Genomic DNA, 14,924 nt, shown 5'->3' on the forward strand with positions numbered 1-14,924 from the left:
ATGATCAACCATTAGTATTTCGACACTGGTACCCCATTAGACTTGCTGTAGAAACGTACCCACCTACTAGCAGGCACTGGATATCAGCCACACCTGCAAGTACCACTTCATTATGTGCCTTTTCACTGCAGGGATTCCAAAAGTAACCTTCTGTGGGAGTGTAATGAAAGTTTTTCTCTCACAGGATTGACATAGCTACATTGACATAGCTATATAGCTAGCTCTCCGCAGCTAGCCCGCACGTGAACAGCAAACGCCAAGGTCGGCCGGATTCGCTTTGAATTTGACTGGCGATAACTTGTGTCAATCCAGTTCGCTGCAGCGGCGGTGTCGGGAATACAAAAATTGGCCCGAGCATCTGCTTCTCCGCAATGCACGGTTGCTTGACTACCACGTGATGAGGCTCGGCCAATAGAGGCGCTAGCGGCGTGATAAAACAGACGCGCAACTCTGCTACCTTTGGTAGCATATACAGTACCTCTACAGTGGCCTGCATGGTGCTGCTACCTGGTGGCGCAAAGCTGAAACAGACAAAAACAGCTAATATTGCAGTAAGCAAGTGTATTTTACTTTGCTGCGGGTATAAATTTTTGGCAGTAACACAGTTACGCCAGTGCCGAAATTTACACCAGCAGCGAAGTAGAAGAGACTTGGTTACAGCAATATTAGCTGCTTTTGTCAACTTGAGCTTTGCGCCGCCAGGTAGATGCACCATGCAGACCACCCCCGTTTATGGCTCCGCCCCAACTGCGTTTCTGCAAATACCAGACACGCTAAACCTATCTAATACATATAAAAACGACGCCTGTCGACATTTGGCGAAAGATTTATTAGATTATCTACCCGCTAGCTACTCGTGAGTTCTCCTACACCGAATGAGTCACGTGGGTAACATGACCACTTAGGGGCAGCGATGTTTTCGGCCCGCCAAACAACCCAAGGACGCAAGTACACGTAGCAGTCTGCGCATGCGCAGTGCCGTCGCCCCTAGTTCTTGCGTACGCAAGCCGCTGGCGTCCCCTATACTAAAGCTCTCTATTTATTAGCTAGCAAAAGTGCTACACAAAGAACTACAAAGAAACTTAAAACAAAATATTTGGCGAAAGTTGAGGGCCTCCTTAGGGTTAATCACCTGACTTAATCGGTTGATCAGGCACATATACACACAAAAAAAGCAAAAAAAAATAATGGAACGAAAGATACGCTGCCATTAGGTGTATCTAATGTTTGTCGGAGCCACAACTGCTACTATCACACATAAAGCGGTCATTTAATACTTCTTAAAATCTGAAGGTGTTGCTTTATAAGACGAAATTTTAGTACAGAAAAAAAATAGATGCGCTCCATAATCTGCAAATTATGACAGGGAAACAAAAAATTTGGAGATCCGCTGCAATGTGAGGATCTATATTCAGTGAAGCTTCTGTGCTGGTTGCTTTTCTATGATAGATATCGGTGGCCACAATAAGTACATGACCGGGGTAGTTGGAGATGTATGGGAAAGGCCTTTGCCCTGCATTGGGCGTAACGAGGCTCATGATCATGATCGGTGGTGTTGACACCGAAAGTCTGCTTGCTTCAACGTTTAATGTAACACAAGCGTGGTGAGACGTTAAACGTTACCTTGCGTGCACCATTGGTTAGTGTCTGCGTAGTACAGAGAACATACAAGGAGAGGTGTTTGTACGATGAATTTCGTTGCGCCACACTTCACAACTTTAGAAGTTTCAGTATTGCAACTGCCTCACATGGCGAATCGTATCGTGGCAGAAGTAATTAACACAAATTTGATTACGTGGCTGTGCGTGCCAAAACCTCCATCGGATTACGAAGCACGTTGTAGTAGCGTACGCTGTTTGACACCATGATGTTCTAAAACGTGTCCCAAAACGTAAGTGCACGTTCTTTTTCGATTCCGCCCCGTCGAAATGGGGCTGCCGCAGTCGGGATCAAGTCGGCGACCTCTAACAAGGCGACAGTCACCATGCTACCGCAGTGGGCAGAGAAACGTTCATGTGGCGGTCGACCGCTTCAGTAGAGTCCCCTGCACTCTGCGGTGTCGTTTAGTTATTGCAGGGCTGCTTCTGCACGACCTGTGTAATTTGGCATCTTTACATATCTGCGTATTGTTTATTTGTTGTAAATAGCAATACCGTATTGAGCCGTACCTTGAACTTATGTTTATTCTGTGTCCCCGAATCCGCTGTGGTATATTAGTAAGGTTAGCCTTGCCTTCAAACGTGACCCTCCTTCCTCGCATGTAAGGTCCCTCTTCTCCGCCCTCTTCTAGGCAGTTGTGTGGACGTCCCCTCTGCTCTCGCACCTTGGCGCCAAGGGAGGCGGTGCAGTTTCTGCAATGCTTTTATTGCGGCTGGGGGGTCACGGATAATTACAGCTGTCACAAGGTAAATTTGACGAGGCCAGGGAGCTCCAGAAGGCATTGAGCACATTCGATGCGTTGGGGGCAAACGAGTTTCTCGCGTCGCCTTTGTTGTATGACACGCTCTTTTCATATTGGCACGCTTTGAACCACCCCCCAACACGGTGTGCCAGAGAGCAGCAGCCGCAGGAGTGCGAAGTTAAAAAGAAGAGGGAAGGAAAGCTCCGCTTAAAAAATAAGTGAAAACCGATCCCACGTACAACGTTGATGTCGTTTATGCCATAAGTTTAGCGAGAGTTGTGCGAGGGAATAGGTACGGATGAAACCTTCCACCTAGGATTGCGTGCATTCAAGGCTTGACTCCAGACGCACTGCGACACCTATTGGCACCGCCGCGAAGTGCAGGCGTAAGTGCTTTAAAATATTGCACAGAAATCAATTAACGTCGTTAGCGTTCGACGGCGAGGCTGCATTGCACAGAACGAGAAGGCACGGGTTATAGTTACCGTCTTCCCTGCAGGGCAGACACGTGTTCGTACTTGGATTTCCATGTAGAGCGTTCGCCATCTGTTGTGTTGTGTTGCGTTGCTGTTGCAAATCTGTTTTGTTGCGACTCGAGTCATAATGGAAACGCTGCGCAGAAATCGCACTCATGGCTGAATATTCAAAGCAATCGTCATGACAATACTTAATATAAAAGGCTGGATGGATTCACAACTTTTTCACGGCTTTTGGTAAAGGATAGTAATAAATATAGCTACATAAATGAGAGAGAGGTAAGGGGAGCAAAGGTTTTTAGCTCTGAACAACGAAGAACGATTTAAATAATATTTTAGTAACATGAAAAATGGACGCGAATGAAAGAAAACCTGATATATTGCTCTCGAAAAATTACTTTTCTCGCATATAAAATTTGACAGAACCTTATAGAGTACAGAATTGGAGTTAGGGTTGCACGGTACAGAAGTACCACAGTTGAAGACTTGAGATAAGGAGCCACCACTGTAGGCATTAAACTTAAACAATGTATTATGTGCCGTCGAATAAAAGTAATGGGCGCCTATTTGACAAAAAATATGCTGGCTTATTGACATAATCGCTTTGAATACAGATATCTGGCAGCGTCTTTTTTTTCCGAATCAATGGTATTGCATGCTGGTTTCAAGGTCAGTGACCTGAGCGCGTCGCCTTCGTCTCGACGGGGGCAAGGCAAATGCGACGCGCTGCGCTAGGCCCTGGACTGCGATTACAGGCCAGGGCCTAGCGGTGACCAGGAAAATTACACCTCACTGCAGCTCGAAGACGAGTGTGACTCTTAGCCAATGCAAGTTATGCCGTTCCCAGACTGGCTGGACAGTGATGGCAGAGTGTGTGAGGAGCCAGTGCAGGACCCGGATCTGTCATTTTTTGATATTTGTGTGTTGTTTATGCATTTTCCCCCCTTGTCATGCCTTTAGTGTATCAATAAACAGCGCTGCGTACACATTTTACCGTCGCAAGCAGCAAATGTTTCGTGTATGCGTACAATAATGTGAGTGAATTGTCGGTAATATCGTAGGTGTCTTTTCTTGATAGTGATATTGCTTTTGGTGTATGTGATTGTCTGTGTTGATTCCTCTTTCTTCGCTTCAAATGTTGCATGAAAGCGTTCATAATTCTTTGCATAGGGATAGGAAAATCGAATAAAATGGATGGCGACGCTCCGCTAAAGAAATTTTATATTTCAAAGCATAAGCGCAAGAAAAACACGAGAAGACATATTTATTGGTTAACATAAGTGCTAGACAAAGAATGACAAAGAAATTTTATCTAAATATTTAGGCGAAAATTGAGGGCCCCTATAAGGTTAATCACATGACCTATTGGGTTGATCAGACACGCACACGAAAAATGAAAAAAAAAACGAAAGATACGCCCCCATTAGGTGTATCTACCATGTGTCGCTGCCACAACTACTAATATCACATATAACGCTGTCATTGAATACTTCTTAACATATTAAGGCGTAGATTTATATGCCGATTTAGTATAAAAAATAGATGCGCTCCATAATCTGCAAATAATTACAGGGAAAGAAAAAGATTAGAGATCCCCTGAAATGTGAGAATCAATGTAAGTGAAGACGCCGTGCCGCTTGCTTTCCTTGATGATAATTATCGTTGGTGTTGATGCCGAAAGCCTACTTGGTTCAACGTTTAATGCAACGCAAGAGTGGCGAGCTGAGGTCAAACGTTGCCTTGCGTGCACCACGGCTGTGAGTCTGCGTATTACATAGAACACACAAGGAGAGGTGTTTCATGCCTTGTGTTGCACCACACTTCATAACTTCTGAGAAGGTGCAGTAATGTTACTGCCGCAGATGGCACATCGTATCCTGGTAGTAATATTTAAACGTCCATTAGATTATGTGGCTGAGCGAGCCGAAACCTCGATCAGATTACAATGCGCGCCATAGTGGCAGACACTTATTAATTTTGACCCAATGATGTTCGGAAACGTGTCCCAAAGCATAAGTGCCCATGCGTTTTCTATTTTGCCCAGTCGAAATGCTGCTGCCGCATTGGCGATGACGTCCGTTACCTGTAACCAGGCCACAGCCGCCAAGCTACCGCAGTGGGAACATAAACGTTCATTTGGCGATTGACGGCTTCCGTAGTGTCACCTGTACTCTCCGGTGTACTTTAAACAATGCAGGTCTGCTTTCCATGACTTGCGAAATTTGCCCTCTGTACATATCTGCGTAGCGTTTATTTTTTGGAAACAGCAAAGCGTATTCAGCCGTACCTTGAACTTAAGCTTATTCAGGTTGACCGCCACCACTGTGGTATAGTAGTAAGGTTATCCTTGCCTTGAAGCGTCATCCCGCCCCCCCATATTCTATGAAAAGTGCCTCGTCTCCGCCCTCCTCTGTGCAGGTCTATCGACGTGCCCTCTAGACTTGCACCTAAGCACCAAGAGGAGGGCTGCAGTTTTCGTAATGCTTATTTTTGGGCTGGAGGCTCGATGAGTCCAAACGAGTTTCTCGCATCGCCTGACAGTATGACTCCCCCTTTTGATGTATGCACGCTTTGAACCATCAGCCGGCACGGTGTGCCAGACAACAGCAGCCGCCACGGTGTGAAGTTCAAAGGAAGAGGAAAGGAAAGCTCCGCGTTAAAAAATTAAGAGAAAATCGATCTCAACTAGAACGTTGACGTTTATGCGATAGGCTTTGCGAAAGTTGTGAGACGGGGCATTGCGACCGGCGAAGCCTGTCATCTCGGAATTCGTGGATTCGGGCTTCCTTTTCGAAGCACTGTGACACCTATTGGCGCCGCCACGAAATTGAGGCGTAAATATTTTTAAATTATTCACACAAATCAATTACCGTCGTTAGCATTTAATGGTAAGGCTGCATTGCACGGAAAGCGAAGGCCCGGTCAATTTTTCCCGTCTTCCCGCATTGCAAACACGTGTTCGTACTTGGATTTCCATGAAGGTCGTTCCCTATCTCCGCACAGCAGTTATCTCCCCCGATTTTAACACTTATCAAAAGAAAGTACTGTCTTCTGCGCGATGCTACTCGGCAAGTCTTGAGCCCGGTAGTGGACAATCACGTCATTGTTTACCTGCTTTCTATAAAATATTCGCTGCAGGTATAAACTTCGCGATGGCGATCGCAAATATGTTGTGTTGTGACTCGAGTGATAATGCAAACGCTGCAAAGAAATCGTACTCACGGTTGAATATTCAAAGCAATCACCATGACACTACTAAATATAAAGGGCACAATAAATTCAATACATTTAAATGGCTTTTGGTAAATTACAGTGTTAAAAATAGCAACATAAATGAGAGCGACGTAAGAGGAGCATAGCTTTTTAGCTCTGAAGAAGGCAAAAAAAATTAAAATATTATTTTGATTAAATTCCCAAGGAACGAAAGAAAATAGACGCGAATGAAAGAAAGCTATTATATTGCTCATAAAAATAAATTTTCTCCCCTATAAAATTTGATAGAACTTTCCAGAGTACGGAATGGGGATAGGGTTGCACAGTTACAGAAGTACCTCGGTTGAATACTTGAGATAAGGAACCACCACAGGTGGCTTTAAAGTAACACTATGTATTAGGCGCCGTGGAATTAAAGTAATGAAGGCTTAATTGACAAAAACATTTGCTGGCTCATGCATATAATCACTTTGAATATAAATATCTGGATCCGTCTTTTTTCTGAATCAATGCAATGGGAAGCCGGTTTCAAGGTCAGTGACCTGAGCGCGTCGCCCTGGTCTCGAGGGAGGGGAGGCATAAAGGGAAGTGGAGAGGGTGTGTTTGGAAGGGTAGCGCTCGCCTCTCTCAGATAAGGCGGGCAGTCAGTTGGCCGCTGACGTTGCTGCCGATCGGACGCTGCCGAGCACGCTGCCCGCGACGACACCGTATTGGTAACGCTGTAAGTTGCAGCATGAGTTTCGACAAAAGCTATAACATCGCTGCTCTTCTCTCGCAGGCGACGGAGAAGATCCGGGAAATCGAGAATGGCGAGAAGTCGGTAAGCCTACACCGTCGCGTGTTGCTGGAGCAATTGCTGAACGAATGGGCCTGGCTTGATGACTCTGACAGCAGCAGCTCTAGCGACGACGAAGACAGCGATGATGGCGACGGCGGGCCTCCTGTACCGGTCGTTCCTGCCTCAGGCGTGAAGCGTGGGCGAGATGATTGCGACGGTGAGGACAAAGATTCATCGAAGCAGAATTCAGGGGATCAAGAAGGTGTCTTGCCTAATTTTGGTGACGGAGAACCTGGACCCTCCAAGCGCAGGAGAGTGGACCAGGAAGATTGTTGGGATTGCCGTCCAGTCCCTAGCGGTAACGAGGAGAATCACAAAACCGCGCAGATCGAAGACGGGTATGGCGACTACCCTTTGAAAGTGGCGCCATTCCCAGACTGGCTGGACAGTGAAGGCAGGGTGTGTGACGAACCGGTGCAGGTCCCGGATCTGTCTTTTCTTGATAGTTAGTGTGTTGTTTATGCATTTTCCCCCCTTTTCATGCTTTTAGTGTATCAATAAACAAAGCTGCGTCACATATTTTACCGTCGCCACCAACAAATATTTCATGTATGTATAAATACGGTGAGCGAATTCTCGGTAATACCGTAGATGTCTTTTCTTGATAGTGATATTGCTTTCGGTGTATGTGATTGTCTGTGTAGATTCCACTTTCTTCGTTTCAAATGTTGCATGAAAGTGTTCATTCCTCTGTGCATAGGAATAGGAAAATCGAATAAAACGGATGACGACACTCCGCTAAACAAATGTTATATGTCAACGCATGATTGCAACAAAAACACGCGAACACATATTTATTGGTTAACGTAAGTGCTAGACAAAGAACGACAAATAAACTTAAATAAAATTGTTAGGCTAAAATGGAGGGCCTCAATTAGGTTAATCACCTGACCTACTGGGTCGATCAGACACGCACACAAAGAAATGAAAAAAAAAGGAACGAAAGATACGCAGCCATTAGGTGTATCTAACGTGTGTCACTGCCAACACTACTAATATCACATGTAACGCTGTCATTGAATACTTCTTAACATACGAAGGCGTAGATTTATATGCCGATCTAGTAACAAATATAGAGATGCGCTCCATAATCTGCAAATAATTACAGGGAAAGAAAAAGATTAGAGATCCCCTGAAATGTGAGAGTCAATGTAAGTGAAGACGCCGTGCCGCTTGCTTTCCTTGATGATAATTATCGTTGGTGTTGATGCCGAAAGCCTACTTGGTTCAACGTTTAATGCAACGCAAGAGTGGTGAGTTGAGGTCAAACGTTGCCTTGCGTGCACCACGGCTGTGAGTCTGCGTATTACATAGAACACACAAGGAGAGGTGTTTGATGCCTTGTGTTGCACCACACTTCATAACTTCTGAGAAGGTGCAGTAATGTTATTGCCGCAGATGGCACATCGTATCCTGGCCGAAGTATTAAACGTCCATTAGATTATGTGGCTGGTCGTGCCGAAACCTCGATCGGATTACAATGCGCGCCATAGTGGCAGGCACTATTAATTTTGACAGAATGATGTGCTGAAACGTGTCCCAAAGCATACGTGCCCGTGCGTTTTCTGTTTTGCCCAGTCGAAATGCTGCTGCCGCATTTGCGATGACGTCCGTTACCTGTAACCAGGCCACAGCCGCCAAGCTACCGCAGTGGGAACATAAACGTTCATTTGGCGATTGACCGCTTCCGTAGTGTCACCTGTACTCTGCGGTGTACTTTAAACAATGCAGGTCTGCTTTCCATGACTTGCGAAATTTGCCCTCTGTACATATCTGCGTAGCGTTTATTTTTTGGAAACAGCAATAGCGTATTCAGCCGTACCTTCAACTTAAGCTTATTCAGTTTGACCGCCACAACAGTGGTATAGTAGTAAGGTTATCCTTGCCTTGAAGCGTCATCCCCCCCCCCCCCCCCCATTCTATGAAAAGTGCCTCTTCTCCGCCCTCCTCTGTGCAGGTCTATCGACGTGCCCTCTAGACTTGCACCTAAGCACCAAGAGGAGGGCTGCAGATTTTCTAATGCTTATTTTTGGGGCTGGAGGCTCGATGAGTCCAAACGAGTTTCTCGCGTCACCTGACAGTATGACTCCCTCTTTTGATGTATGCACGCTTTGAACCGTCAGCCGGCATGGTGTGCCAGACAACAGCTGCCGGCACGGTGTGAAGTTCTAAGGAAGAGGCAGGGAAAGCTCCGCGTTAAAAAATTCAGAGATAATCGATCTCAACTAGAACGTTGAAGTTTATGCGATAGACTTTGCGAAAGTTGTGAGACGGGGCATTGCGACCGGCGAAGCCTGTCATCTCGGAATTCGTGCATTCGGACTTCCCTTTCGAAGCACTGTGACACCTATTGGCGCCGCCACGAAATGGAGGCGTAAATATTTTTAAATCCACACAAATCAAATATCGTCGTTAGCGTTTAATGGTGAGGCTGCATTGCACGGAAAGCGACGGCATGGTCAATTTTTCCCGTCTTCCCGCATTGCAAACACGTGTTCGTACTTGGATTTCCATGAAGGTCGTTCCCTGTCTCTGCACAGCAATTATCACCCCCGATTTTAACACTTATCAGCAGAAAGTACTGTCTTCTGCGCGATGCTACTCGACAAGTCTTGAGCACTATAGTGGAAATTCACGTCATTGTCTACCTGCTTTCTATAAAATATTCGCTGCTGGTATAAACTTCGCGATGGCGATCACAAATATGTTGTGTTGTGACTCGAGTGATAATGGAAACGCTACAAAGAAATCGTACTCACGGTTGAATATTCAAGGCAATCACCATGACACTATAAATATAAAGGGCACAATGAATTCAATACATTTAAATGGCTTTTGGTAAATTAGAGTGTGAAAAATAGCAACATAAATGAGAGCAAAATAGAAGAGAGGCGTGCAGACAGGACACAAGAGTAGAGAAGTGGACAACACGAACGCCGGCTATCAACTGAAGGGAGCACTGAGGCGAAAAAATGAAAGAAGACACAAAACTCATCTGCGCATGCTCAGGAATGGGAACACCACGTGTCAATCGGGTACACGTGCTGATCTACGTGAGAGATAACTGTTAAGGCACTTAATCTCTTCCTTATGTAAAGTAATCGAAGGCTGACTCATGCATGCACATCCACCATTATAGATATGCCATGCGTCTACCATAAGACGCGTATCTTCATTCTTATGCCTGTACAATATCGCGCATTCATCTAACTCTGGCTTGCAGTTACAATCTCGGCAATGTAGCGAAAGATTAGAAGGCGATCCACCGGTTAACGACCTTTTATGCTCCATTAGCCTCTGATTGATACACCGTCCCGTTTGCCCTGCGTAGAACTGGCCACAGCTAAGGGGAATTTGATAAACCACACCCATACGACATTCAGTAAAACTGTTGTTCTTATTGTGCTTCACTGGACAAATATCTGTTCGTTTTTTGCCTTTAACCCGCTCCTTTTTATTCTGTACGGCAGCGCATATCTTACCTAGCTTATTGGGAGCAGTGAAAGCAACATTAACATCATATCTACTAGCAACTTTTTTAAGCCTGTGCGACACTGAATGAATATACGGAATAGCCACTACTCTTTTTTTCCGATTACTGCTTTCTGTAATTACGTCCGTCCCTCTCGAAACCGACTTCTTTAGGCGCTCAGCTACAGTGGCCACCGCTACACTAGGATAACCTGCTTCTATTAGGCGCCGGACCTGCGCATTAAAACTGGCGCTCATTCTGTGCATGCAAGATCTTGTGAGGAAAGACTTAAGGCACGACATGGCAATTCCGTTTTTTACTAATTTAGAATGCTTGGATTGAAAGTTTAGCAACGGCTTCGAAGATCTTGGGGTGTACTGCCAACAAACATGATTTTGTTCGAAGATCAAGGAAATGTCAAGAAACTGAATTACGCGTCGCTGGGGAAATTCCTTGGTAAACTTTAATCCTCCCCCATAAAGTTTGAATTGCTCACTTACTGAGGTAGCAGCAGAGTCTAATTCTTCCCTATTGCAGAAAATCAGGTAATCATCAACGTAACGAAATATCGTAATAACGCTATCGCCTAAGGCTTTCTCTAAGCAGTTGTCAACCTTACTCAGGTAAATGTTGCTAAGAATAGGGGCAACCTTTGAACCAATGCAAATGCCTGATTTCTGCAGAAAAAGCCATCTCTCCACCCAATCAGCGTCGACTTCAAGTACATTGAAAGAATTTCTAGAAAAGCTCCCGTGGAAACACCGCATCTGTCAATAAAAGCCGACTCCTGCACTTGTTCTTTATTGCACTCATTTACGGAATTTAGCAACCCGTCATGCGGCAAGGAATAATACAGGTCTTCGATATCCATACTAAAAACTGTACAATCACCCGGATTTTCCTCTCTCAAATAGTGAACTAGCGCCTGAGAATTACGTAGGCAAAAGGGATCTGAAAAAATGAGTGAAGCTAGGCAGTTCTGTAGGTAACTAGCGACACAGACCTGCCACGTCCCTTTCTCTGACACTATAGCACGAAAAGGAATTTCTTGTTTATGGGTCTTGGCCGAGAAAAACAGTTCTAAGGTGAGGGATTTAGCTTTATTGACATTTCAAACAAGCCTGTCAAGATTATGTCTTGACAAGAGGTCAACCGCACGTTGCTTAACTACCGAAGGCTTGAGTTTGACTGGTTGCAAATTCTTTTCTATGGCTGAAATCGCTTTTTCTGAAAACACGTCATCTGGCATAATTACGAAATAACCTTCCTTGTCAGATATTACAGGTCTAAGTTTATGCTCCACAAGGTAATCAACTAACGGTCGGACAGGGTCAGGCGTCTTAAAATGGGAATTAGATTGTTTAAGGCTAGCAATGCAATCCGAAATACAGCGTGAGCGTTCTTCTTCCGGAACAAACCTGGTTATGCAGCGCGGTAAGCTTAAAACTTCATCGGGTTTTATGTTAGGCTTAAAACAGTGCTTAGGGCCTAAAGCAAGGGTTCTTCTATGGTTATCACTTACGATGGCGTCTCCAAGAAGCAGTACATTCTTTGACGGTGAATTATTAGAAAGGTGTTTCCTCTTACTTTGTTGAAGCTCCGGAAGTTTCATCCTCCATAGGAAGTCCACATGTTGCATGGCTAACTTATTCCAATCGTTGTAAGGGTGGTTCCAAAGGTGACCGTCTCCCAGGGCCGCGCAACGGAGCCTTAGACACTCCTGGTAGAACCTAACTTGGCGCCATGATTCAGCGGAAAGAATAGCTCCAATCCTCCTGGCATGCCCAGTTGATGGTTGAAGAAAGCCGCACATCATTTGAACTTCCAAAGGGACGACACGATTACGACTAAACCACGACATGCTTCTAGCGCGGAACATACATATCGCAATTAAGGAAGCTAACGAAGCAGGATTGTGCAGATAAGTAGGGGAACAAGGAAAAGAGCTCAGAGTACTAGAAATGAAGCTTAGAACGACAGAAAGCTGAGCTAGTTGGTACGGATTCATTATGCAAAATAGAAGTGAGTAGTGGCTATTCCGTATATTCATTCAGTGTCGCACAGGCATAAAAACGTTGCTAGTAGATATGATGTTAATGTTGCTTTCACTGCTCCCAATAAGCTAGGTAAGATATGCGCTGCCGTACAGAATAAAAAGGAGCGGGTTAAAGGCAAAAAACGAACAGATATTTGTCCAGTGAAGCACAATAAGAACAACAGTTTTACTGAATGTCGTATGGGTGTGGTTTATCAAATTCCCCTTAGCTGTGGCCAGTTCTACGTAGGGCAAACGGGACGGTGTATCAATCAGAGGCTAATGGAGCATAAAAGGTCGTTAACCGGTGGATCGCCTTCTAATCTTTCGCTACATTGCCGAGATTGTAACTGCAAGCCAGAGTTAGATGAATGCGCGATATTGTACAGGCATAAGAATGAAGATACGCGTCTTATGGTAGAGGCATGGCATATCTAAAATGGTGGAAGTGCATGCGTGAGTCAGCCTTCGATTACTTTACATAAGGAAGAGATTAAGTGCCTTAACAGTTATCTCTCACGTAGACCAGCACGTGTACCCGATTGACACGTGGTGTTCCCATTCCTGAGCATGCGCAGATGAGTTTTGTGTCTTCTTTCATTTTTTTGCCTCAGTGCTCCCTTCAGTTGATAGCCGGCGTTCGTGTTGTCCACTTCTCTACTCTTGTGTCCTGTCTGCACGCCTCACTTCTATTTTGCATAATGAATCCGTACCAACTAGCTCAGCTTTCTGTCGTTCTAAATGAGAGCGACGTAAGAGGACCATAGCTTTTTACCTCTGAAGAAGGAAAAAAATTTAACATATTATTTTGATTAAATTCCCAAGGAACGAAAGAAAATTGACGCGAATGAAAGAAAGCTATTATATTGCTCATAAAAATAAATTTTCTCCCCTATAAAATTTGATAGAACTTTCCAGAGTACGGAATGGGGATAGGGTTGCACGGTTACAGAAGTACCTCGGTTGAATACTTGAGATAAGGAACCACCACAGGTGGCTTTAATGTAATACTATGTATTAGGCGCCGTGGAATTAAAGTAATGAAGGCTTAATTGACAAAAACATTTGCTGGCTCATGGATATAATCACTTTGAATATAAATATCTGGATCCGTCTTTTTTCTGAATCAATGGAATGGGAAGCCGGTTTCAAGGTCAGTGACCTGAGCGCGTCGCCCTGGTCTCGAGGGAGGGGAGGCATAAAGGGAAGTGGAGAGGGTGTGTTGGGAAGGGTAGCGCTCGCCTCTCTCAGATAAGGCAGGCAGTCAGTTGGCCGCTGACGTCGCTGCCGATCGGACGCTGCCGAGCACGCTGCCCGCGACGACACCGTATTGGTAACGCTTTAAGTTGCACTATGAGTTTCGACAAAAGCTATAACATCGCTGCTCTTCTCTCGCAGGCGACGGAGAAGATCCAGGAAATCGAGAATGCCGAGAAGTCGGTAAGCCTGCACCGTCGCGTGTTGCTGGAGCAATTGCTGAACGAATGGGCCTGGCTTGATGACTCTGACAGCAGCAGCTCTAGCGACGACGAAGACAGCGATGATGGCGACGGCGGGCCTCCTGTACCGGTCGTTCCTGCCTCAGGCGTGAAGCGTGGGCGAGATGATTGCGACGGTGAGGACAAAGATTCATCGAAGCAGAATTCAGGGGATCAAGAAAGTGTCTTGCCTAATTTTGGTGACGGAGAACCTGGACCCTCCAAGCGCAGGAGAGTGGACAAGGAAGATTGTTGGGATTGCCGTCCAGTCCCTAGCGGTAACGAGGAGAATCACAAAACCGCGCAGATCGAAGACGGGTATGGCGACTACCCTTTGAAAGTGGCGCCATTCCCAGACTGGCTGGACAGTGAAGGCAGGGTGTGTGACGAACCGGTGCAGGTCCCGGATCTGTCTTTTCTTGATAGTTAGTGTGTTGTTTATGCATTTTCCCCCCTTTTCATGCTTTTAGTGTATCAATAAACAAAGCTGCGTCACATATTTTACCGTCGCCACCAACAAACATTTCATGTATGTATAAATACGGTGAATGAATTCTCGGTAATACCGTAGATGTCTTTTCTTGATAGTGATATTGCTTTCGGTGTATGTGATTGTCTGTGTAGATTCCACTTTCTTCGTTTCAAATGTTGCATGAAAGTGTTCATTCCTCTGTGCATAGGAATAGGAAAATCGAATAAAACGGATGACGACACTCCGCTAAACAAATGTTATATGTCAACGCATGATTGCAACAAAAACACGCGAACACATATTTATTGGTTAACGTAAGTGCTAGACAAAGAACGACAAATAAACTTAAATAAAATTGTTAGGCTAAAATGGAGGGCCTCAATAAGGTTAATCACCTGACCTACTGGGTCGATCAGACACGCACACAAAGAAATGAAAAAAAAGGAACGAAAGATACGCAGCCATTAGGTGTATCTAACGTGTGTCACTGCCAGCACTACTAATATCACATGTAACGCTGTCATTGAATACTTCTTAAC

General features: G+C 45.1%; 1 protein-coding gene across 1 annotated transcript in view; it reads left to right on the top strand.

Moving 5' to 3' along the window:
* Positions 1–14,924, top strand: part of LOC135910149 (dentin sialophosphoprotein-like) — a 59,345-nt gene that overhangs the window by 39,630 nt on the left and 4,791 nt on the right. The window contains exons 7-8 of the mRNA XM_070521011.1: positions 6,869–7,327; positions 13,834–14,292. Of these exons, the coding sequence (XP_070377112.1) occupies positions 6,869–7,327; positions 13,834–14,292 (918 nt within the window). The remainder of the gene's footprint in view (positions 1–6,868; positions 7,328–13,833; positions 14,293–14,924) is intronic.

Source organism: Dermacentor albipictus, chromosome 6 (assembly GCF_038994185.2).
Source record: "Dermacentor albipictus isolate Rhodes 1998 colony chromosome 6, USDA_Dalb.pri_finalv2, whole genome shotgun sequence".
NCBI lineage: Eukaryota > Metazoa > Arthropoda > Arachnida > Ixodida > Ixodidae > Dermacentor > Dermacentor albipictus.